A 26,488-nucleotide genomic window follows, 5' to 3' on the forward strand; every position below is an offset into this window, starting at 1 on the left:
GCCGTACATCCAGTATTCGGGATCGGGCCAAACAACTATCCGTTACATCAATAGTTCATTACGTACAAAGCCCTAATAAAATATTGAAGAGAGGTAGTATTACGTGACAAGTGACGATACCTTATCTTATAGGATCAAGAAAGAATTCAAATCATCGAAATAATGAGTACGGGCTGCAAGGAATGGCCCAGTGATGCTTGAAGCAACGATTTTTTAGACGAAGATATGCCTTACAATATATTTATAATTATGAGTCATATATATGTTTATAATTATGAGTCTTTTAAGTAGCACGTAAAATATATAGTGCCTAATAAATTATTATTGATGGGTATGTACTACTCGACACGAAAATAAATTAGGAAAAATATGTTCTTTAAAAAAGAGTGTACAGATGTGTGTACTATATCAACTATGAAGTCATTTTTCAAAAATATATACAGGGTGATTTCAGGGTCGTGATCCAGAACCACTTTTTGTGACTCTGTAAATGATCCACATTATCGTATGGTAGTATTTGATTAAAAGATAATTACTTTAATTATTCTTATTTTTCAAGTAAAATTATTGTTATACTAAGTAATTATGGTCACCCTATGACTTTTGACATACGCTGTATGGAAAGCGACAAGATGTCACATTGAGTAGGGTCACCAACTTGTATGCAAAAATGTTTTTTCCTACTTGTCATCTGGAAAATCATCATCATTATTGGTGAAAAACAATAATTAACAACATCAAAAAGCTCATCTTTGGATTCTGTATGATGTCTGGCTCTCTTGCTCCACGACCCCGAAATCACCCTGTATAGGTATATAAACCCCTATAACGGAAACCTATGTGTGTTAATAATAGTGTGGTAGCCTGTTCCTATTATGGTCTAAGATCCCACATATACAGGGTGATCAATCCAAATGGGTCAGTATGGAGAAGTCAGAAACTATGAGAGATAGCGAAATCTGTTCTTAGGAACCATGGCTTCGATTTTAGATTTAATAATAATGGCATTCAATTTTTTTTTTATCTATCATACATAACCGGGATTCGAACATGGTCAATATTCTTGTTGTTTGTTTGTATGGCAACTTTTAAACGATGCGTGATAAGGTGGGAGGTGCTCGACCAAATATCATATAGGGCCCCGAGACAAAACAAACTACATAAAAAAAAATCAAAATGGCCGACATTTTTTTTAATTTTTTCAAGTTGGTACGAGCGCACTGAGATTTGGCATGCGGCGAGCCTAGGGGCCCAAGATTACCATGTCAAAATTTTTGTTTGAAAAAATCCAAAATGGCGGCGGACACGGGCAAAGTCAAATAATCTCCAAGTAGGTTAAGCGAGTCCGAAGGCCTTAGCCCGGAGCCTTAAACACGACCCAACACTTTTCCTATTGAGCGTCGCGTTTTGGGAGTCGGGGTGGAGGCTCCGGGCCTTCGGCTGTCTGCCGGGGTCGGCTTTCAGCCTCCCGGCCTGAAGCTGGCCCTTCGGGCTCGCTTAACCTACTTGGTAATTTGACTTTGCCCGTGTCCGCCGCCATTTTAGATTTATCCAAAATGTTTTTTTTGACATGCTAATTTTGGGCCCCCAGGCTCGCCGCATGGTTCCTAAGAACAGATTTCGCTATCTCTCATAGTTTCTGAATTATACTGACCCATTTGGATTGATCAACCTGTATAAGCACCCCCCACCTATTACGCATCGTTTAAAAGTTGCCATACAAACAAACAACAAGAATATTGACCATGTTCGAATCCCGGATATGTGTGATAGATTAAAAAAAAATTGAATGCCATTATTATTAAATCTAAAATCGAAGCCATGGTTCCTAAGAACAGATTTCGCTATCTCTCATAGTTTCTGACTTATACTGACCCATTTGGATTGATCACCCTGTATAGTCGACCTTCACCAATCTGTCTGACGGATGAAACTATGAAAATATGAAAGAAAATATGTTCCAGAACATAAATAAATAGGGTTACCTAAAGAAATATGGTCAAGGCTAATTTTAATAAAATTTTTGAAAAAAAAAATTTTCGGCAAATTTCACCGATTTGTCTGACGAACGAAATAAGTTTCAATGGAAAGTAAACAGGGTTGCCTGCGAAAATCCGGTCAGAAATAAGGGTTGCCAGGCTTTTAATTAAAATAAGAAGGGAAGACTTTTAGCGATAACTCATAAACGGCTTAACTGATCAAGTTTGTTTTAATTTTATTTGATTTAGTTTTTTAAACACTATTTTCATTTTTTTCATATTATTTGGACAGATGGTTCAAAAGTTAGAAGGAAAAACCGTTTTTTTTTTCTAAACGATTAGTTCGATATAGGGTTACATACATTTTTTTTCTTGTTTTTTCGTTTGATACCAGTGTTGTAAGATGATATTTGATATGAGTTTTAAAATAAATAGGGTTTTCAAAAAAAAACATGAAAATAGTGCTTAAAAAACTCACTACATACCACCAAGTTATTACCAGTGGTAACTACTGGGATTTTTTTTCCACCTTTTACCACTGGTAACTACTGGGAAAAAAAATCCCACTAGTTACCACTAACTCGGCTTGGTGGAATTTTATTCCCAGTAAGTAGTTACCACCTAAATATTGTTAGAATTCAATACTTATAAAAACAGTAAAAATAGTATAGTATAAATGTAGCGTGCTGTAATACATGAAATTAAAAATAGCCTTGACCGTATTTCTTTAGGTAACCCTATTAATTTATGTTCTGGAACATATTTTTTTTCATATTTTCATGCTTTCATCCGTCAGACAGATTGGTAAAGGTCGACCATATGTGGGATCTCCTACTATTAGTTTTTTTGTATCAGCATCTCTGTCATAAAGTTGTGAAAATTTGTCACACAAATCCCGTGCAATCACTCTGCAAGCTGATCTTGGTGTTACTTTTGATTCTTGGAAGAGTTCAGGTTCCGTCACACAGGCGCGTTTTCAGGGCGGGGCGTGAGCGTTTTATATGTAAAAGCGGCGCGCCAAGCTCACGCCCCGCCCTGAAAACGCGCCTGTGTGACGAAACCTTTAATCTGTTATACAGTTCTCACGATAGCGTTGACTTCGGCATTAGAAATCGGTTTACAATCATTTAATTTTGTCACTAACTACTACTACTACTAACCGTATTAAAGAGACTATTGAGCGAAACCAAGGTTCCAAAGTGTTCGGAAGTCTATTGTAATAAATTATTTGGCAAATTAACGGACATTTGAAGGCATAATTAATTTGTTTATTTCAAAAGGGTACAATCAGATACTCTGGTACAAAAAAAGTATACTACCTATTAATAATTGGTCCAATTCGTGAATTTTGTCACACATTGATCTTGCGACTGAAACTCGATAAACCTAGCTAGAAGTTTCTAAAGCAAATCTAAATAAGCATGATGCAGACATATAAAATGGCAATTGTCAATAATATGTGTTTTATAAGTGTTAAAATGTAGCAAGCTTTGGTAGTCACTACATATTTTTTTTTCATTAAGATCTGATTGAGGTGTAAAAAGCTTTTGGCATAAGCCTATTTCTGAATTATATTGAAATTTATGATTACATCCAATGAAATATGGATTTTCATACGTATCACTAAATAGAATCATCTCTACTTCAAGGAAATTCAGTACGTTTTCTTCATGTTTATAGAGAAGGTAATCGCCTGTTGCATAATTTATCCCCCTGTAACCTATTTGCGAAGCCGAGAGGATTGTTCCAGGGGTGGTGTTAGAAATCAAGCACCTAACGCTTGATGGTAGTTCGTCGATTCTGTGTACACGAGAATGTTTGGAAAATAATTTGGTATCATACCGAATACCCTGAGAAAGATAACCCTCGTGTAGTTGATGACGATTTGATAGTGAAAGTGTGATATTGACAAAATTTGGAAGGTGTCGGACAACGTTTTTGAAAAACCTATGTTTGCTTTCAAATCTAAGCGTCCAAGAATAGATCAACGGTCCATGAATTCTCGTCAATTCACCATAGTGTAATAGGTAGTGATGTTTAGGTCTTAGCGGAGTATTAGGGAATAACTGTTTCCTAAGTATTAAATATTCTTTTGTGCCAGATGATAATAAAGCTGTTTGACCAATAGATATCTCATATGCGCAAATAAGTTGTGCTATTTCCCGCAACTTTATTATCATTTGCCAGACAGGGTCGTGAATATTTACAGAGTTTAATAAAATTAGCGGCAAATAATTTAGAAAATGCCAGTTTTCAAGAGCTTGACCCCCTATTTTAACAGAGCCAGCTTTAAAGGGTGGTGGCACACTTTTTTTTTCCATTTTCGACAAACGTTCCATTTTCATGTTTAAAAAATTTGGCGTAAAGCTTTTGTTATTGATGAAATAGTTGATAGCTAAAGCGATGTCAAATTGCACAACACCCTCAAATAAATCATGTCCTAAACACGGAGGCAAACCGTCAATGACATGATAGTTTTCGATTTGGTTAAAAACGGAGTCCTGTTTAACCCCTCGATTATGAACCGATGAACTACCATCCTCATGTAATTGGTTAGAGATTTTTACGTCTTCGTTATAGTCTTCAATAGTTCTTTTTTTTCCTAACAGTATTGGATTTTGCGCAAAAGGTTCTTTCTCAATTAAACAAAACCTGCAAAAATATTTTACATTAAAGTTTTCAACAAAACCACCAATGGTATGACTTCCCAAATTGTCACCAATTATTGTCAGAAGAGTGCCATAAATAATTTGATTACACTCTTTAATATACACTCCACGTGTTTCTAAGCTTCTAAGGTCTTCCGTTAATTTACCAAAAATTTTATCATGACCGAACTCTTTTAAATGTTTTTCCTTGCACAATAATACCAGTTTCATGTTATCTATTTTAGACCTATTATAAGGAAAAACATTTACCAGCGTCATGTAAACTCCTAGTATTTTATGTTTGATCTTAGATGATCCCAAGGGATTACAAACTTCAAAGGCGTCTTGATACAGTATTATTTTTAATGTGTTTGGATTATTTATGAATTCGTTATTACACATTTTTGAGCCACATGTTATATCTTTTAAAACATCATTTACTTTATTTTTTGGGTTTTGAAATTGTTCAAGAAATGTCTTATCTGCAAACCACGTTCTAATGGTGTCTATGATTGGTATATATTGTAAGGAACACATTTTGTTAAAATTGTTTCTACCTAACATTATAGAAATTGGTAACACAATGTTACAAAGTTCCGAGTAAAGTTTAAATCTTAAGTACTTGCTTGTCAACTTTTTAGACCAACTGCCATTCATACTATCTTCATATGTCGAATTGAAAACATGTTTCTCCATAGCTTCTTTAGAATCTGGATAAGTTTCAAGAGCATGTAGACATTTAATTTTAATATTTTTCAAAGAATTTTCATGGACATCTGAATAACCTTCTACCACACTGCAAATAGCATCTTGAGAAAGAAAATTTCGTGCCTCTAACTTGAGTAAAAGTAACAGCAATGGTTTCAAAAATAACAAATCAGTTTCGTTATTAAGATCCGTATTGACTTCTAAATCGTCAGACATATTACAATCTTGAATATCGCTAGTAGTAGGCTGAACGTGATCTAGGCTACTCGGGTTTAAAAAATCTTGATCTGTCAAATTCGAAACAGAGTTAAAATGATTGCGATACACATGACTTTTTAATGATGGTATACTAGTAAAAGTAGACGAACCACATGAAGTTGTTTCAGATGAAAGATTATATGGACAAGTTACTGCTTTTCCGGATTGAATATCATGAGTTCTTGAATGGTATTCGACATTTTTTAACAATATTCTCTGATTACATTCTGTACACTTAGAATAGGTTGAATTAATGTCAACTCGTGGACTATCAGTACTAGTCCCAGGCTGATGCAATCTAAAATTGTGATTTCTAAAAGACTCATAATTATTGAAAACACTCTTACACAAAGGATCAACACACGGAAATTTTACATTTTTACAGAACCTGTGACTTTTTTGATGGTTATTGTACGAAATTACTGTGGAGAAATTCTCGCCACAATAACCGCATGTAAATGCCATTACTGGATTTTACTGATTAAACTAATCACTTTATTCAGCGTGCGTCCTTTACGGACTTTACTTCCTTCTTTAGGGTTTATTTTAAACACAAACCTTTGAAGAAATTCCAATGTGTTTTGACAGTGCACTGGATATTCCATATTCAAGTTGAAGTAAGCCGCCATCAGTAGTTGTAACGACGTAGACAGACTCGCAGTTTCGCTAACAATCGTTTTTTCTACCAGCAAGTAATATATATTTTCATTATCTGTGGGCAAAAAACAAAATGGTTAAAACAGGAAATATAATAGGCTCCCAAATTTTATACCTCCTCCTCAAATAAAATAATTTATCGTATTACGTTAAGTGGCACTACTAGTGAGTAAGTGTACAAGTCTCGGGCAGCGCAGTTTTAAAAGGGTATAAGTTCCATGCAACACTTATGCCCCTTTTAAAACTAAGCTGCGCGACACTTGTACCCTTTTTCACTAGGGCCACAGGTTTATTCAATACATTTACGTTTTAACACTGTATGTTTCATATTATAAATTATATGAAACATACAGTGTGGTGCTTCGCAGGTAAGGCATTTTATCATTGTAATAATAATTAAGTCTCACCTAAAAATACAATGTTAGGCGCAGCTATTTCGGGTAGCTCTGCAACTTGAACCCTGGTTAATGGTTTCTGGAAAAGAAAAAGTTAATAAGATTAGTAAATGGAACTACTATATTTAGAATGGAACCACATCCGGAAGAAAATGGATTATGAATGAAATATATATATATATATATATATAGATACCTCATGTGCTTGGTATATGAGTTTTATATCTTCATTGAAATAAGTTGCAACCATCTGTAGGTTACAATTCAAGTTATTGTCATTAACAGTGCATGTCTTATTTTTTTTCTTCGTGATCAAAGTTTTCAACCGCTCATTCAATGCCGTCGTTTTATTTTGAAATGCATCCATACACTGGCCAGAATTCAAGGCACAAAGACGATCAAAATGCGAAATCATATATTTCTCCTCTAACAATACTGGCCATTCGTTAAGAATATGTGTTACGGCAGGTGCTGAGTTCAGAAATATCCTTTGCTGTGCATAGGTCTCGTTCATGTAGAATTCAACTTTTGATTCATCTCTTTCCTTTATGGAAGAAACCGATTTTAGCCAGTCCTTTTTAGAATCTAAAGTTTCAAGATCCACATTACCAGGATCACTGGGTTGCCATTCTTTGCAGCCAGCACTCAAATTTTTAACGACTCGAGATTTCTTTCTTGATCCTAAGGTATCCATTTTATTCGGCCTTTGTAGATAATGAACTCTCTCTTCAACTTTTTTAAAAATGGTGTGGTAGCCTGTTCCTATGAGTTCGTTTGTATCAGCATCTCTGTCATAAAGCTGTGGATATTTGTCACACAAATCTCGTGCAACCACTCTGTAAGCTGATCTTGATGCTTTTGTTTCCTGGAAGAGTTCATCTGTTACAGTTCTCACGATAGTGTTGACTTCGGTATTAGAAATCGGTTTACAATCATTTAATTTTGTCAAAAGCGACGATGGAAGTTTGTTATAGGGAATGTCAAACGCAAAGCTATTTATGCTTGTGTCGCTGTTATTGCTAATTATGCTTGTTGTTGGTGAATTAGGAGCAGTGATTGTAGACGCTGTTGCTGTGCGACTTTGATTATCGCTTTGATCAGGTTTCCAGTTATCCCCTATAAGTATAACCTCATTTTGGAGTTCTTTGAGAGCTTCATTGTCTTCTATTTCTGTGCCATCAATCAAAAAAATCTTTGATCCGTATATATTCCTTTCATTTGCTGTAATAAAGATGTTTTTTTTTTATAAAATGGTTACAATTAACATAAACAAAAAATATACAGCAATAACTTTAATATGAGAACCTACGGATGGTTAGAACATATTACAATTATTATTACAATAAATTATAATATTTTAGCATAACAGCGAGGGGCGTTGTGTCTAAGAAACTTTTTATAATCAAAGAAACGCCCCATGATTCGATCAAGTTGTGTTCAAATGTATGGGGAAGACAAACAAATTATGTAATGTAGTATGATACCTTTGAGTATGGTGCTTTACGCACACTAGTGTCCCATCCCATCCCCTCCCCCTGACGCAACCCCCCCTTTTAGCATGAAATATGTCCCGGTTGACGGTTTTTTTTTTAATTTTTGAGAAAAGTATTAGAGTTAGGAATAAAGTGTCAAGGTAAGAAATAATCCTCAATAAATTTTAAACAAAAAAGGTCACATGCAACTTTTTGGTAAGACTCACCATTCATGCTAAAAGGGGGGGTTGCGTCAGGGGGAGGGGATGGGACACTTGTGTGCGTAAAGCACCATACCCAAAGGTATCATACTACATTAATTGAATGCATCAAAATCGGTTCAGCCAAACGCGAAATAATCCCGAACAAATATACATATATACGGGTCAAACTGAGTACCTTTTTTTTGAAGGCGGTTAAAAAAGGTAAAAAGGTATCAACATTTTTCCCGAAAGCGCAGTGTTTTATAGAAGCCAAAAAAAAGTGCTCATTTTATTGCAAATTACTGAAGTTTAGATCATTACAAATGCGAGACTAAAACTCCCGCGTGTCCGGCGTGTCCAATTTGCATAGTTTTTGTGTAATAAATTTTTGAAGATCGTGTTTTAGGCCCTAAGATTTTACGAAAAACGTTAATAATTTGCAAATTATTTTGTCAACTTTCTGTTGTTTAGTTCTATTGGATAAACCATTCAAAGACGCAAATTTAGTGGCAATTGTGACTTCTCTAGGTATATTGGTTATAAAGATATTAATAAATTTATTGTTCTTGGTTTTCATTTTTTTTCTTCCATGTTCCGCCGTAGTAGGAGCCCATATTTGTATGACAGCTTCATTTATATGTCTTCTATCCACCCTATTTTTTACAAGACCTAATTCCGTGGAACATTCTAGTAATCATCGAAACACTTTATATCCGGGTTATCCGGCCGCTAGGGTTGGCACTTCGGTATTTTTATTTATACGCCATTTTCTTGGGGATATCTGGTTTCGAGTTCATATGGAAGAAAATGTGGTCCCACTGCTTCGAGAACTGATTTAGTAAGTACCTATCAGGCAAGTGAGAGTCGGGTTCGCATACGAAGGGTCTAAAAAAATTTTACCATGTCATACAGTGTACGATGACACGGATCCTCAATGTGCAACTCCAACTCGTACTTGACCCTTACTTTATTTAATTTAATTTTTAAACATTTAATAATTGGAATTTAAATTTAGGGCAGTACGTTTCAATATATTTTTTGTTTCAGATGCTGATATGGACTTAGAAGAGATACTGAATTTTAAAAGTGTCTACGTCACAAGGCGGTTAGCCCGGACTCCCGTGGTCGCGTTCCGATACTTCTCTTTCCTTTGGTGCTCGTTGCTGGTGAGGAGCGCCTCCACCGCTCCGGTGTGACGCCTCGCGTGGTCCGGTAGGAGCTAGGCCTTCCAAAGCCTGCTGTGATGCCGCTGAGGACCCTGGCCGCTCCGGCCTGGGTGGTTCGGGTAGGTGTGGCGATGAAAAGAAACTCAATGTTTCACATGCACGTATATTTTACGTTAATCTACACTTATTCGTTCGTACACTGACGCCTGATGCGTGACAATCGTGACACGACAACTACTATTCTTAGAAAATAACTATACTGAAAACACACGCGGCGTGGTCAATGGCTGCGGCCAAGTCTAGCTTCAAACCCGGCAGGAATGCAACCTACGTGCGTTCGCTACAACGCTCCGAATCGTCCTGGTCCGGAAATAGAATCCATCGATATGAAGTTTTACCATAATGAATGTAGTGACATACCATTTAAGTTACGCTTGAGCCTCTAGGAAATTGGCCTACGATTATTGCACACGGCACATGTGAAAGGTGCTTGCACTTGGCGTAAACATTCCTGCGGGGGGGGAGGCCAGAGTTGAGCTGATACCTTGAAGCACAATGGATTAGCTAGTCTAACTTACAGCACTATCAAACATTGACCACAGCAAAGTGGTGACATGAAAGAACAAGTAACCAACTAAATACTTATAAAGAAACAGTACCTAGTACAGTTGCAATTAGAAATCAGTGAGTCATCTTGATATAAATAAATTCAATTTAAACAGTAGGTACCATAAGTTGTTAACATGTGACAATACCAAAACATAACTTATAAATTAATACAGTTAAGTACACTCTACTGGTAATTTACACAATTTGACAACGGGCCGGATTAAGTCGCCGCCCTGAGTTTTTAATTTAACTGATCGTACAATATCATCTGCACCTTTAAATAATTGAATCACTCTACCTCTACGCCAGTGGAGAGGGGGTGCAGTTTCATCCTTGATTAATACTAAATCATTTAAAGCCATGTTAGGAACATGATTGTACCATTTGAGTCTGGTTTGCAAATTATTAAGGTAAGTAATATGCCATTTAGCCCAAAAGTTTTGTGAAATCTTTTGTAAAGACTGGAAATGTGATAAACATGCTACATTAGTGTCTTTCCACGGGTACTCAGGTACCGATAGCAATGGTTGCCCTATAAGAAAGTGGCCCGGAGTGAGTACTTCCAAGTCACATGGGTCCTCGGATAAAGGAACCAGAGGCCGTGAGTTAAGCACCGATTCTACTTTGGTAAATACGGTTGAAAGACCCTCGAAGGTCAGTATGCGGTCCCCTAACTCACGCTTGAGTAGGTTCTTACTACTCTTGACTGCGGCTTCTACCAAGCCTGACATGTGAGGGGCACCAGGAGGATTGAACTCCCAGCGGACACCTTGGCGACGAAATTCCTCCTGGAGGACAATTTCGTTGTCAAGTAAGAACTGACTAACCTCCTTGAGGTATGAGCTAGCACCTTTGAAATTTGTACCTTGATCGCTCCTGACTAAGGCGGGCAGCCCTCGTCGACTGACAAACCGTGTGAACGCCGCAATGAAGGCCTCGGTGCTCAGCGACGAGACGAGTTCAAGATGTACGGCTTTCGTTCCTAAACATACGAAAACACACAGATAAGCTTTGAGTGATTTAGCATTTCTGAGGTGACTACTTTTGACCCAGTAGGGACCGGCAAAATCGGTTGCTACTCCTGAAAAGGCACGAGCCGCCGTGACTCGGTCCGCTGGCAAATCTGCCATAAACGGGGCCTGCGTTGAAGCGTTGAATCTGAAACACGACATACAGCTATTGATTACGCGGGATACCACACGTCGCGCCGACGGGATCCAGTAACGTTGCCGGAGTATATTGATGAGTGCGCTCGTTGAAGCGTGACAATAGGTACGGTGATAATGCTGCATCAACATTTGAGTCCATTTATGGTCTTTAGGTAGAAGGTATGGGTGCTTAGCATCGTAACGTAAGCATGAATGCCGCAGTCGCCCTCCGACGCGAATGAAGTGATTCTCATCTACGAAAACGCTGAGTTTTTGAAGTGACTTGCAAACAATCTTGCCTCCTTTCAATAACACGATTTCATCTCTGTAAGCATCCAGTTGAACGTACTTAATCCAGTGGTTCATTGCCTCACGATTTTCGTCGATCGTTAGCGTAGGGCGAACGTTCCGTTGCGCTTTCGGCAAACGAACGTTCTTACAAAATCGCAATACGTATGACGTCACATTGATAAGCTTGTTGAACGAACTGACTCGTGATAACAGAAACTCCTCCCATGACTTCTCGGCCGGCGTAATGTGATGTAACTGTTTGAATCCGGGTAAATCTGGTGACATGGTGACCGGCATCGTCGGCCACTGTGACTCATTCGTCATTAACCATTCTGGGTTCCACCAAAGATGAAACCCGATGAGGTCCTTCGCCGTAGCCCCCCGCGATGCGACATCGGCAGGGTTCGACTCCGATCTGACATACCTCCATGTCATAGGTCGGGTTGACTGTTGAATATCTTGAACACGGTTACCTTCAAAAGTCTGTAGCACATGAGGCTTTGTGTTCAACCAACATAGCACGATTCTGGAATCTGACCAAGCATTTATGCTGTCAATCTGAACTGATTCCTCGTATGCCGCTGCGACGTGGTTTAATAACTTATAAACCAGGTGAGCTGCATTTAACTCGCTCTTCGGAATGGTTTGTTTGACTCTCCTTGACGCTACGCGAGTCTTAGCTATCACTAACCGTACTAGTACATTCCCTGACGCGTCCTCAGTCCGGAGGTACACGCAGGCTCCGTAGCCGAGCTCCGACGCATCTCCAAAGCCGTGGAGGGAGTGTGACACCGCACCGGGCAGAGTGACGCACCGCGGAATCTGTAGCTGACTCAAGTGATGTAGATCTTGAATGAGTTCATTCCATTGAAGGTCTTGAGTATGGGACAGTGGCTCATCCCACTGTAATCCATCTGTGAACAGTGATTGTAAAAACAGTTTGAATCTAAATATGATTGGTGCGCAATAGCCACACGGGTCATACAGTCTAGCTATGGTACTCAATATGCTACGTTTCGTCGTTGGTTGGCCCAACGGTATGTTGAGTTGATACGACATGGAATCTGACATGGGGTTCCACTGTATCCCTAATACCTTTATGAAACTCTTGTCGTCAGTGTCAAACTGACGAGGCATCTCACAATGCTCCTGCGGAAGATCCTGTAATAATTCTCGGCGGTTAGACGACCATTTGCGTAACTCATATCCAGCGCTCCGCATGAGTTCTATGAGTTCTGATTTGAGTTCTTGGGCCTCGGTGAGTGAATCAGCCCCAGTGAGGATGTCGTCAACATATACATCTCTGCGCATGATATGAGCAGCCGGTGAGTCTGGATGCTGGGCTTCCCAGTCATCAGCTAATCGAAGTAAGGTCCTTATCGCGATGAAAGGACTGGAGCGTAGTCCGTATGTATTGGTATTTAACTCATATACCTGTACATCCTGCGACGGATCCTCGCGCCACAGAATCAGCTGATAGCGCCTATCGCTGGGGTGTATCCACGTTTGCCGGAACATCATTCTGATGTCGGTCGTGAAGACAACTTGATGACGTCTGAAATTTAACAATATTTGAGTGATATCATTTTGAAGCGGTTTGCCTGAGTGAAGGCATTGATTGAGCGATACTCCGGTGCTTGAGTTAGCTGCAGCGTTATATACGACGCGGATCTTTTCGGATCCCTTTTTGAAAATTCCGTGGTGGGGTATTACATAGTGTTCGCTCTCGAAATTAAAGTCTGATTTGGACATATGACCAAGTGCCTCATAGTCCCTCATGAATTCCTTATATTTTTCAGCAAATACTGGATTTTTGGCCAGCCTGGCCTCCAACGAAATCAGTCTACGCATGGCTAGAGCCCTAGACTCGCCCAGCTTGGGTCGGTCTGCCCGCAGCGGCAACCGCACCATGAATTGGCCATTATCTAAACGTTGAGTAGTGGAGGTATACAACCTTTCACATTCGAGGTGTTCTGGGTGTTGCGGCCGCTCCTCGGGGGGCTGCTCCACTCTCCAAAACCTTTCTAGGACGTCCTCGAGCCGAGTAGCATGGATGCCGTAGTCCTCTACTGATGTCCCGGCGGTCGGTGTTGTTAATGATGATGGGTAATTCCAAGTTGCCCCCATCAGCACGTGACCGAAGCAGGTGCCGTACGCCTCAACACCTGGAATGTTAGTGAGTATCTTTGAACCAGTGTATATATAATTGAGCACATCCGTTCCTAGAATGATGTCCACATCCTGCGATTTATCCAAGGCAGGGTCAGCTAATTCAAGTTTTGATGAATCCAAATGAGTCCTGATCTCAGTATCATAATAAGGTATGTTTCCCGTAACCTTGTACATGACTGTAGCTACTACACTGATGATAGGCACTGATTTCCCGCGTGGTTTGAATACAAGCTTAGCAATCGTGCCTGGCACATTTACCTTTATGTCACCTACTCCAAAAATATTATTCCCAGTAAACTGTTGGTGTACTTTGAATCTTTCTACAAATGATTTCTTCACTACGGAGCACCCCGCTCCCGAGTCAAGCAAAGCCCTAGCTTTAACATAAGACCCATTGCCTGATCTGACCATGATCACAGCTGTAGGAGAGACACGAATTGGCGCCATTCGTAGTCTTTCCTCCGGTGCACCAACAGTGGCCTGATCTCATTGTTCAGGCTCAGGACTGCTCCGAGTCCCGAAGCGCAATGAGTGGAATGACTGCTGCGCCGCTTGAACACGCGCGCCTACCTTAGCCCTCGGTATATGACCGGTGGGAATCAGCTGAGCCGGCTGAAGCGCACTATGAGGTGACCCTGTCTCCCTCCTTTGGGGTTGGTCTGGTACTGACGGCTTGGGAGACTGCGGCTTCGCAGCCCTCGGCGGAGATGTAGTCCGTCGCTGGGGAGACGGCCACCGCTCCGGCAGCGTGACTGCTCTCGACGTGCTTGGCGTGGCAAGCGGCATGACCCTTACCCGATGGACAGCTGCTTCAACTGCCATGGGTGGGGCTCTCCCCGCTGCACCACCATCGCACAGCAGTGAGTTGTGTGCGGACGACTCACACTGTGCGCACCAGTTGCGCTGCATGCACTCGCGTGCATAGTGACTGCGCAGGCATCTGAAGCATGCGCCTGACTTCCTAGCCCAGGTCTTCCGCTCCGAAATCGCCAGGTTAAGGAACTTCGGGCATTTGTACAAGCTGTGCTGGTCACTCGAGCAGTATGAGCAAAGAACAGGGGGTGAATTCACCTGATTGGTCTCTTGTTCGATGGCGAAGACCCTCGCTTGCGGTCCCGGTTTCCTGGTAGCTTGACCCGACGGCCCCGCTCTTCCTCGTGCAGGTGCGGAACCACGCTGCGCAGTTGGTTGCTCCACCGCTGCTGGCGAGACCGCTTGCTGAACCCGGCACTGCTCCTCCAACAGCGCCAGTAGCTGCGTGAGAGTGGGCAACACCTCCGGATTGCCACCGTACCTCTCCTCGTATAAGGTCTTGATTCTGTTCGGTAGTTTCTGCAAAATTATAAAAACCAATAAGTATGACCACTCCGTGATTGGCTGCTTGAGCTTCTCAAGCGCCTGGACTGACTCCCGGAGCGGGTCATAGAAAGCTGAGCGTGACCCTGCACTCCAGTGCGCCACTGAAGGCAGGTTCATGATTCGGCTAATGAATGTATCCAACAGCAGCCTGTTATTCTGATACCGAGCCCGCAATAACTGTAAAGCTACCGCGTAGTTGGGTCCGTCCATCGGAAGGTGCTGTATAATGGACAGCGCCTCCCCTTGCAACGACGACCGAAGATAGTAATGTTTCTCCGCGTCGGAGATGTCCCTACTATTGACTAACGACATAAAGAGATCATAGAAGGAGAGCCACTCTGGCAGGTTGCCACTGAAGGTGGGCAGCTGCACAGAGGGCAATTTGACTTTACCTGCCTGTCCACGGGGTGTGTGTGACTGGCCAGCCTCTCCAGCCGACGCCTCGTCTAGCTGGATCAGCAGCCGGTTAACCTCGCTGAAGCACTCCTGGTATTGAAGTCGTTCCTCCTCCTCGAGCTCACCTTCGTAGGCCAGCAGTGACTCGTGGGCCTTGACGTACTCAGTATAAATAAGATCAAAGTGCCGCTTCGCCACCGACGCGGCCATGCTGTCAGGTCGTGATGTGACCGTGCCAGCATAGTCGGTCAACATTTGGTACTTGGTGCGCAGCTGCACCTTGATTGACTTTAACGACATGACGTGAATTTACTTTACGATTAATGAAAGACACTAATTTGTGACACTATTCGACTAACAGTTTACAAGTTAGGTGGCTTTGGCTTTACCTTAAAGTTGGATTTTATATTGACGATAACCTAATTAATCTATTGGCGACACTTGACGTTGACAGATAATTCTAACCTAAATGTCCCAAACTGACGTTTGCCGCGAACCGGAAATGTCCTTATGCTAAAGATGGCCGCACTCCGCACTGTACGGTCCCCGTCCGTTGCCTACGCAAGAAAATGGCGGCCGACGCCTTCCCTTTTATTACGATTTGATTTGATTTTTTCGCACTATGCCCAACCGCACCGGGCTCCGTTTCCACTGAATTTAACGGCAAAAATGAATAATGCTGACACGATGAGTACTTGAAGCGATGATTACGCTACCAATGCGATGTACCGCTGCGGTGCTCGCGTTGATGACGATGGCTTTCAATAATATCGTGCTGTAATTCCTCCCCTCTGATGGGAACACCAAAAATGTCTACGTCACAAGGCGGTTAGCCCGGACTCCCGTGGTCGCGTTCCGATACTTCTCTTTCCTTTGGTGCTCGTTGCTGGTGAGGAGCGCCTCCACCGCTCCGGTGTGACGCCTCGCGTGGTCCGGTAGGAGCTAGGCCTTCCAAAGCCTGCTGTGATGCCGCTGAGGACCCTGGCCGCTCCGGCCTGGGTGGTTCGGGTAGGTGTGGCGATGAAAAGAAACTCAATGTTTCACATGCACGTATATTTTACGTTAATCTACACTTATTCGTTCGTACACTGACGCCTGATGCGTGACAATCGTGACACGACAACTACTATTCTTAGAAAATAACTATACTGAAAACACACGCGGCGTGGTCAATGGCTGCGGCCAAGTCTAGCTTCAAACCCGGCAGGAATGCAACCTACGTGCGTTCGCTACAACGCTCCGAATCGTCCTGGTCCGGAAATAGAATCCATCGATATGAAGTTTTACCATAATGAATGTAGTGACATACCATTTAAGTTACGCTTGAGCCTCTAGGAAATTGGCCTACGATTATTGCACACGGCACATGTGAAAGGTGCTTGCACTTGGCGTAAACAAAAAGAATACCGGTTTGGAATTGGAATCGTCGTTTGGATCGCCAAGGATGATAACTGATCTGAAACTTGTATTATTTAGACTACTTATACTGAATTTTAAAAGAATGCCTGTGGATTTGGAATCGCCGTTTGGATCACCAAGGCCTAAAAAAGAATTATTGGGAGAATTTTTTGATTTTTGATGATTGGGATTAAATACAACATATTTAAAAACTTTATTTGTAATTAAATACAGAAGAGAGCTGTTGTCTATTTTTTCCGAACACCGCATGCACAGGAATCTCAGGAGTAAATCCCAACACCAACGTCCGAGTTCTGTCCAGACGACAGTTATTACGAGGTGCAAGATGGGGCAGAGAGCCTCGAAGTAGAAAATGATGACCCGACCTGATGAGCCAACTAAAAAAAGATATATACAGCAGTGTTTCACCTTACTGCATGGTAATGAGGTCCAAAAGGGTATACGTCTCTTTGTAGTCGACTGTCATACAGCTAACGACCAAAATGTAAATATTATCTACCCTAATTATAAAGAGGAAGAATTTGTAAGTTATCTTTAGCTAATAAATTACTAAATCTTAAAAAAAACTTATTATTTCATATGTGTAGGTTTTTATTAACATATTAAAGTTTATTTTTACCACCCATAAAAGTGCTATACTGTGTATACAGCGTTAATATTATATCCGGGTGAACCCGGATATTGGTAGTGGCAGCCCTGACCGCAAATTTTGAATTGGCTTTAAATTCAATCTTCCACGGAATTAGGTCTTGTAAAAAATAGTGTAGATAGAAGACGTATAAATGAAGCTGTCATACAAATATGGGCTCCTACTACGGCGGAACATGGAAGAAAAGAAATAAAAACCAAAAACAATAAATTAATTAATATCTTTGTAACCAATATACCTAGAGTGGTCACAATTGCCTCTAAAATTGCGTCTTCGAACGGTTTATCCAATAGTACTAAACAACGGAAAGTTCATAAAACGATTTGCAATTTTTTTTAAGTTTTTCTCATACAGCTAACGACCAAAATGTAAATATTATCTACCCTAATTATAAAGAGGAAGAATTTGTAAGTTATCTATAGCTAATAAATTACTAAATCTTAAAAAAACTTATTATTTCATATGTGTAGGTTTTTATTAACATATTAAAGTTTATTTTTACCACCCATAAAAGTGCTATACTGTGTATACAGCGTTAATATTATATCCGGGTGAACCCGGATATTGGTAGTGGCAACCCTGACCGAAAATTTTAATTGGCTTTAAATTCAATCTTCCACGGAATTAGGTCTTGTAAAAACTAGTGTAGATAGAAGACGTATAAATGAAGCTGTCATACAAATATGGGCTCCTACTACGGCGGAACATGGAAGAAAAAAAATAAAAACCAAAAACAATAAATTCATTAATATCTTTGTAACCAATATACCTAGAGTGGTCACAATTGCCTCTAAAATTGCGTCTTCGAACGGTTTATCCAATAGTACTAAACAACGGAAAGTTCATAAAACGATTTGCAATTTTTTTTAAGTTTTTCTCATACAGCTAACGACCAAAATGTAAATATTATCTACCCTAATTATAAAGAGGAAGAATTTGTAAGTTATCTATAGCTAATAAATTACTAAATCTTAAAAAAAAACTTATTATTTCATATGTGTAGGTTTTTATTAACATATTAAAGTTTATTTTTACCACCCATAAAAGTGCTATACTGTGTATACAGCGTTAATATTATATCCGGGTGAACCCGGATATTGGTAGTGGCAGCCCTGACCGAAAATTATAATTGGCTTTTAATTCAATCTTCCACGGAATTAGGTCTTGTAAAAAATAGTGTAGATAGAAGACGTATAAATGAAGCTGTCATACAAATATGGGCTCCTACTACGGCGGAACATGGAAGAAAAAAAATAAAAACCAAAAACAATAAATTCATTAATATCTTTGTAACCAATATACCTAGAGTGGTCACAATTGCCTCTAAAATTGCGTCTTCGAACGGTTTATCCAATAGTACTAAACAACGGAAAGTTCATAAAACGATTTGCAATTTTTTTTAAGTTTTTCTCATACAGCTAACGACCAAAATGTAAATATTATCTACCCTAATTATAAAGAGGAAGAATTTGTAAGTTATCTATAGCTAATAAATTACTAAATCTTAAAAAAAACTTATTATTTCATATGTGTAGGTTTTTATTAACATATTAAAGTTTATTTTTACCACCCATAAAAGTGCTATACTGTGTATACAGCGTTAATATTATATCCGGGTGAACCCGGATATTGGTAGTGGCAGCCCTGACCGAAAATTATAATTGGCTTTTAATTCAATCTTCCACGGAATTAGGTCTTGTAAAAAATAGTGTAGATAGAAGACGTATAAATGAAGCTGTCATACAAATATGGGCTCCTACTACGGCGGAACATGGAAGAAAAAAAATAAAAACCAAAAACAATAAATTCATTAATATCTTTGTAACCAATATACCTAGAGTGGTCACAATTGCCTCTAAAATTGCGTCTTCGAACGGTTTATCCAATAGTACTAAACAACGGAAAGTTCATAAAACGATTTGCAATTTTTTTTAAGTTTTTCTCATACAGCTAACGACCAAAATGTAAATATTATCTACCCTAATTATAAAGAGGAAGAATTTGTAAGTTATCTATAGCTAATAAATTACTAAATCTTAAAAAAAAACTTATTATTTCATATGTGTAGGTTTTTATTAACATATTAAAGTTTATTTTTACCACCCATAAAAGTGCTATACTGTGTATACAGCGTTAATATTATATCCGGGTGAACCCGGATATTGGTAGTGGCAGCCCTGACCGAAAATTATAATTGGCTTTTAATTCAATCTTCCACGGAATTAGGTCTTGTAAAAAATAGTGTAGATAGAAGACGTATAAATGAAGCTGTCATACAAATATGGGCTCCTACTACGGCGGAACATGGAAGAAAAAAAATAAAAACCAAAAACAATAAATTCATTAATATCTTTGTAACCAATATACCTAGAGTGGTCACAATTGCCTCTAAAATTGCGTCTTCGAACGGTTTATCCAATAGTACTAAACAACGGAAAGTTCATAAAACGATTTGCAATTTTTTTTAAGTTTTTCGTAATATCCGGGTGCCTAAAACACGATTTTCAAAAAATTATTACACAAAAACTACGCCAATTAGACACGCGGGAGTTTTAGTCTCGCATTTGTAATGATCTAAACTTCAGTAATTTGCAATAAAATGAGGATGTCACTTTTTTGGCTTCTATAAACACTGCACTGTGAAACGTCACAAATATACATATAACGAACTTACTAAGTTTTGTGGCAGGTTATTAGCTACTATTTGATACAGTGCAGGCATTGCAGTCTCCTGGGGCAGCTCATCAATTTTGCAGAGTCTAAAAGCAAGCTTAGGGGTCGTCCATTAATTACGTCACACGAATTTCTAGGTTTTTTGACCCCTCCCCCCTCCTTGTCACACTTGGTCACATTTGGCAAACCCCTCCCCCTAGTGTGACGTCACATTTTTTCTACGAAATCGCCAAATCGAATTAAGTAAGTATCTAAGTATTATTAATATTTTATCAAAATATTTTTGACGATATAAATATTAGTAATTTTATAACCCAAAACTGCTTAGGAAAGAAAATTAAACGAATAAAAACGATTATTGTTTTAAAAACTTGTTATTTAAATGTACAGCGAATAAAATAATTAAATAAATTTTTGGTTACTGATGAAGTTAAAGTGACGTCACAAAGTTTGTGTCTCCCTCCCCCATGTCACAATATGTCACATTTTCTTGACCCCCTCCCTCCCCCTAAACGTGTGATGTAATTAATGGATGACCCCTTACTACAGAAACTAAAAGCACATTATGTTTCATGTCACCTCTATTGCTAAAGACATAAAATTACAGATAGCAACTACTACCAGGGGCCCATTTCTCAAAAGCTTGTAGTTTGTAATACAAGTGGAAGTTCCTTTCTAAAAAAAGCTGTCAAAATCGCTGCGTGACACAAAAAGTGTGGCATCCACTTGTATTACAAGTTACAAGCTTTTAGAAACGGGCCCCAGCACTCAAGACATTTTTGTCTGTAGAAAATTTAAAACAGTAATATGTTTATTTTTTTTCTAGAAATAAACAATTGAAACCAGTGCGCAGTCAGTTAACTCAGTAGTCAATTTGCTAGAAACCGGCATTAATATGTAGTGATCGGTAACAAAGTTTTAATTTCATGGCAGTATGGCAGAGTTGCATTAAAGGAAAGTAACAATTTTGAAGGAGACAGTCAAATAAGGTTCATTAAAATTATTGGTAATGGTTAATAACCTTTATATGAACGCTGCAATGAAATTAAATAATAAATAAATATTATAGGACATTCTTACACAGATTGACTAAGTCCCACAGTAAGCTCAATAAGGCTTGTGTTGTAGGTACTCAGACAACGATATATAGGTCCGTGGGGTAGGGGGGCACGGGGGCTCCACAAGGAGCTCAGCAAACGCCTAAGGCAGGCCACAGGTGACCCTCGCGCGGGCAGCTTTCTCGCGCAAAGATTGTCCATAGCAATCCAGCGTGGGAACGCTGCCTGCGTGATGGGCACCTTACCAAGGGCGCAAAATTTTGATAGGTTTTTTTAAATTTTAGCTTTAGTTTTTAGTTAATTTTAGTTTTGTATTATTAATATAAATTTTACAATAAATGAGTTTTTTTTTATATACAAATACTTAAATACATAGAAAACACCCATGACTCAGGAACAAATATCTGTATCATCATACAAATAAATGCCCTTACTGGGATTCGAACCCAGGACCATCGGCTTCGCAGGCAGGGTCACTACCCACTAGGCCAGACCGGTCGTCATACATACATGTAAATTAGAATGTTGTAACCGATCAGGTGATCACTAATTACTTAATATGTTAAACAAATTTCTGTATGTAAGTGTGACTTTTCAAGTTAGCGCTATGGCGTACAATGTAATTAAATATTTGCTTAATAGAGTCAGACTGTGAAAAGTCTGCAGTGATTTTGATAGCCCACGCAGTGCAAGTGTCATTTTAAACGTCAAACTTCTATGAAATTATGACGTATAAATAACACACTGCGTGGGCTATCAAATCTGCTGCAGACTTTTCTTGGTGCGACTCTACTACCATTCACATAGATATATGAGAGAGGGTATAACAAGTTTGTATGTATTTACATAGAGGTATATCGGCACGAATAGATCTAATTAAGTGACAGAAAATAGGCCTCTATCTACAATCTACATACCTAATTGGATACTGTTTAGCAAAAATATTAATATGTCAAACCACATTGATTTTGCAATATGTCAACTTCAAGCGTCTAATTTTTAAATTGACATCACGACTTTAAATCTTACCAGTAAAAGATAGAATATTAAATGCAATAAATAGCATTTCATTTTTAGTTGTACCACTGTTCATGATAAGCAACGATGTTACTGCAAAATAAATGTGGTTTGAGTCAGCACATTAATGCTTAACAATAGGTATCCAATTATAGTCTATTCTACAATACACTACATTCTACAATTACACAAAAAATATTTCATTACGAAAAGTCAAATTAATTTAGATTTACTCACCATTTTCAATAACATTTTCTATTGTTGGGTCCATTATTTGAACCGCTTTTTTGATTTTTTGATCTACAGACCAAATTTTTATAACAGGCATGTTTTACTGTGAAGGAATAACACAATTTATTAGTGTTGGTGACTATTTAATTAACCTACAAAATCAAGCATGTACTAATATCGTTTTAAATTTAGATGTAGCTAGTAAATACTTACATTTTTTTAATGGCATACGACGAGTGCTCCAAGATTTGCAGATCTGGTCTGATCTACCCTGGACGTGGACACGATATCAACTGAACTTCGTAAAGGACGCTGAGGAAACCGTTAGAAAAAGTTGAACCGCGAACCCTTTCTGGAACAATCATATTAAGTACATAACGCTTTAAGGTCTAATGCAGATTTCACTAGATATTCGATGCAAGAAAGTAAAGGTATATCTAATACTTATATTTACCAGTTTTCTTCTATGCTATCTCCAATTTTACACGTTTACACAATTAACCTACAAAATCAAGCATGTACTAATATCGTTTTAAATTTAGATGTAGCTAGTAAATACTTACATTTTTTTAATGGCATACGACGAGTGCTCCAAGATTTGCAGATCTGGTCTGATCTACCCTGGACGTGGACACGATATCAACTGAACTTCGTAAAGGACGCTGAGGAAACCGTTAGAAAAAGTTGAACCGCGAACCCTTTCTGGAACAATCACATTAAGTACATAACGCTTTGAGGTCTAATGCAGATTTCACTAGATATTCGATGAAAGAAAGTAAAGGTATATCTAATACTTATATTTACCAGTTTTCTTCTATGCTATCTCCAATTTTACACGTTTACACGAGTACTACTTTCTACGCACAGCGAGCGCCATTTTGAAGTGAACAACTGCGCACCAACGCAGCTGCAGAAGGCCTAACGCGAACCACGTTCGACGTGTTGCCTCCCTGTCACACTTACGTACAAATTCACAGGTGCGGCAGAGAGGCAACACGTCGAACGTGGTTCGCGGTAAGCCCTCAGGTGCGTGGCGTGGGGTGCGCTTCATGGTGCGCTTGACTAGCGATCGCGTGATCCATGTAGCTTGCGCGCCATTCGCGCGCGTAAAAATAGTGATCCGTGATTGGGTGTGTTCCAGTGCCGCACAAAATTCGTCCAATCCGCGAGTGCTAACGGTTATGAATTCATATTTGGGGTTGCCGTGCTTAAAAAGATTTATAGTTTATTTTTCGAAATTAATAATTAGGTACACAATTTTATCAATAATAATTGCTGACATTGGTACATAATAACATCGTAAGTTTTGTTGTTTCCAACTTTGATGCTGTAATTTACATTAAGGGGTTCCCTGGAGCCAATGAATGACCTATTTGAATCCCTTAGTTTTCTAATTTTTTTTTTGTAGCTTATCATACGGTAAAGTTGAAAAGAATTTATGTACGAAATGGGTATCATTTGATATTTACCAATCGCTTTTCCGCGCTCGAGAGGAGGCCTGTGCCCAGCAGTGGGACGTATATAGGTCGAGATGGTGATGAATCGCTTTTCGATGAAGGGGAAAACATCGTGAGGAAACCGGACTAATTCCAACAAGTTTCCTAGTTTCCTCTCTGGGTTAGAAGGTCAGATGGCAGTCGCTACTGTAAGAACTAGTGCCTACGCCAATTCCCGGGATTAGTTGCCAAGCGGACCCGCTGCGAGCAGCTGTGGCAAAAAGCTGGGATAGGAAGATTTATTATCATAGGGTAAAGTGCCCTATTACCAGCCACCTGCATTAATCGTTGAATAACTTTTATAATATGTCCAAAACTACACGGAACGGTGTTTGTATGTATACACGGTGTAACATGAGGATGTTACACCGTAACTTTAACCGAATAACTTTAACCACGCATTTCTGAGGTCAAAAGAAAGAAAAAATGTAATATCAGTTTAGGTCTACCTCGCCAAAAAAAAAATTTTTTTGTTTTGTTTTTTAAATTTTTTGAATGTATTTGTACATAATAAATAAATGTTATTTGATGTTGATTGGTAAACTTTTCACTTAAAATTGATTTTTAAATTTTTTTTCGTAAAACCTATTTTTTGCAAAGTGTTAGAGTGACATTCCATTTCCAACTGCAGCTGCAATACTGTTCATTTTACTATGGAAACGTGTCGCTGTCATTGTCAATTTCCATAGTAAAATGAACAGTATTGCAGCTGCAGTTGGAAATGGAATGTCACTCTTACTTGTCACTTTTGGACATCTATCAATAAGGATATTTAGACTACGTCTCATAGCAGCAACATCACACAACTTGTAACAATAAAAACTTGTTTTTTTTTTTAATAATATTATCTCTGAAACTAGGCGAATTTCAAAAAAGTTTATAGGACATTTTTGTCTCTAAATATGATCAGGAATACGCTGTTAAAATTATTCGGCTTCCTAATGTTACACGGTGTATGTGTCCGCGATTATCTCGCGTTTAGCTGAACCGATTTTGATGTGGTTTTCAGAAAAGTGTTTGTTACATTCTGGAGAAGGTATTAGTATACATAGAGCTGAGCTGATGCTGACCCTGGCCGTACCTAGTGGAACTAGAAAAGACAAAACTGTGGAAAAATACAATTGGACAGCGCGGCAATGCCGCCAGCCTTCTTGGCACCCTGCCCAAAGGCACAGAGCTGGAGCCAAGTTTTTATTTATAATTTTAGTTTATCTTGTAGTTAGTTGTAGCTTTATGTAGTTTTTATTTAGTTCATAATTTTTTGTAACATATTTGCTGTGACTTATTTTTAAAAAGTATTTTTTTTTATAAAAAGGACGTCATGATCGATTACCTTTTTTCTAATTGGGGCATTTTACCCTATTCCATATTTACTTAAAAATTAATTGGGAGGAAAACTAACTTTTTATCCCGCCAGGCCCCTATTTCACGGAATTTCGTGACAATTGTCGTATCGTATTTCTTGTGACAATTGTCATTAGCTTCGCAAAATAAGTACTTATTAACTGGCACACCGCCCGTCTGATGGTAAGCGGTTACTGTAGCCTATGGAGGCCTGTGACGTCAGTAACAGTGATGTCGTCAATTGTCGGACCTGTCACGTTGGTGAAATAGGAGCCTGGTGGCGAATTAGCGATTTTACCTCGCTTTGACATAAAAACTGTCAAACCACATACATTTTTTGTTTTTTGTAAGTAAGTTATTCTAAACTTGTACAATTTTCTCAAAAATGCCTGAATGTAGTGCGCCAAATTGTACAAACAGAGGAGCTCATTTATTTCCCAAGGACCCAACACGAAGAAAACGTTGGGAAACTGCTCTGCGTATTAAAAACTTTAGGGCAAGGGATTCAGCCCGCTTATGTGCAATGCATTTTAAGGAAGATGATTATTTTGGAAAAAGTAGATATACAGGTAAGTAAATTAATAAATGAATAGAATAGAATATCTTTATTAGCACAAAATGAAATACAATTTAACTTTAATGCTAGTAAGTTCGGCATAATTGTCTTGAATTCTAACATAAACTGTGTCACTTAACTTCAAACTTAGGTAAATCTATTCTGCTGTAAGGTTGGTTATTTAAAAAATAATATAATAATCTGAATAATAATCAACCTTAGAGTAGAATTAATTTACCTGAGTTTAAAATTAAGCGGCACAACTGATATGAGGTGATGTGATGTGTCCTAGTTAATACATACCTGGCTCAGTATTAGTACTATTTGTACTTTCTAAACATTATTTTTTAATTTTCAGACAATGAACCAGTTGCAAAGTTCTTAAAAAAGACTGCAGTACCAACCATATTCTGTTTCACTAAAATAAAACAAGTAACACCAGAAGCGCTTAAACGGCAGGAGCGTTATGAAAAAATAAGTCACAGAAAACTGTTTAAAGATGTCAAACAGGTCTTAGTAGAAGCAACACCATGTGTATTACTATTGTATTGTTCACAAGCATAATGCTGGATCTATAAGTGACA

General features: G+C 38.9%; 2 protein-coding genes across 8 annotated transcripts; both read right to left on the reverse strand.

Annotated features, from left to right (window-relative positions):
- Positions 1–3,058: 3,058 nt before the first annotated feature.
- Positions 3,059–23,403, reverse strand: LOC134665826 (uncharacterized). 7 transcript variants are annotated; one of them, XM_063522823.1, is made up of 8 exons: positions 23,313–23,403; positions 23,072–23,210; positions 22,722–22,860; positions 22,515–22,611; positions 20,204–20,288; positions 6,842–7,866; positions 6,658–6,724; positions 3,059–6,305 (listed from the first exon to the last, which is right to left on the reverse strand). In XM_063522823.1, exon 8 carries the CDS (start codon positions 6,056–6,058, stop codon positions 3,380–3,382), a length of 2,679 nt encoding a protein of 892 aa, XP_063378893.1. In that variant the 5' UTR covers positions 6,059–6,305; positions 6,658–6,724; positions 6,842–7,866; positions 20,204–20,288; positions 22,515–22,611; positions 22,722–22,860; positions 23,072–23,210; positions 23,313–23,403; the 3' UTR covers positions 3,059–3,379. The 7 variants fall into 7 exon arrangements, 6 of the variants coding, with proteins under 6 accessions (XP_063378893.1, XP_063378891.1, XP_063378895.1 ...); XM_063522821.1 differs by having other exon boundaries at positions 20,204–20,299; XM_063522825.1 differs by lacking the exon at positions 6,842–7,866.
- On the reverse strand, positions 12,346–14,331 carry LOC134665807 (uncharacterized). Its single transcript, XM_063522795.1, has 2 exons — positions 12,969–14,331; positions 12,346–12,448 (listed from the first exon to the last, which is right to left on the reverse strand). The coding sequence occupies exons 1-2, from the start codon at positions 14,151–14,153 to the stop codon at positions 12,368–12,370; spliced, it is 1,266 nt and encodes a 421-aa protein (XP_063378865.1). The 5' UTR covers positions 14,154–14,331; the 3' UTR covers positions 12,346–12,367.
- Positions 23,404–26,488: the final 3,085 nt, after the last annotated feature.

The sequence above is a fragment of the Cydia fagiglandana genome, chromosome 7, assembly GCF_963556715.1.
Source record: "Cydia fagiglandana chromosome 7, ilCydFagi1.1, whole genome shotgun sequence".
In the NCBI taxonomy this organism is placed as follows: domain Eukaryota; kingdom Metazoa; phylum Arthropoda; class Insecta; order Lepidoptera; family Tortricidae; genus Cydia; species Cydia fagiglandana.

Coding starts and splice junctions, on each gene's coding strand:
- LOC134665807 (XM_063522795.1), bottom strand. CDS start 14,153: ATGGCGCCAATTCGTGTCTCTCCTACAGCTGTGATCATGGTCAGATCA. Junction 12,449..12,968: donor ATCCGTCGCAGGATGTACAG/GTATATGAGTTA, acceptor CACTGTTCACAG/ATGGATTACAGTGGGATGAG.
- LOC134665826 (XM_063522825.1), bottom strand. CDS start 6,058: ATGGCATTTACATGCGGTTATTGTGGCGAGAATTTCTCCACAGTAATT.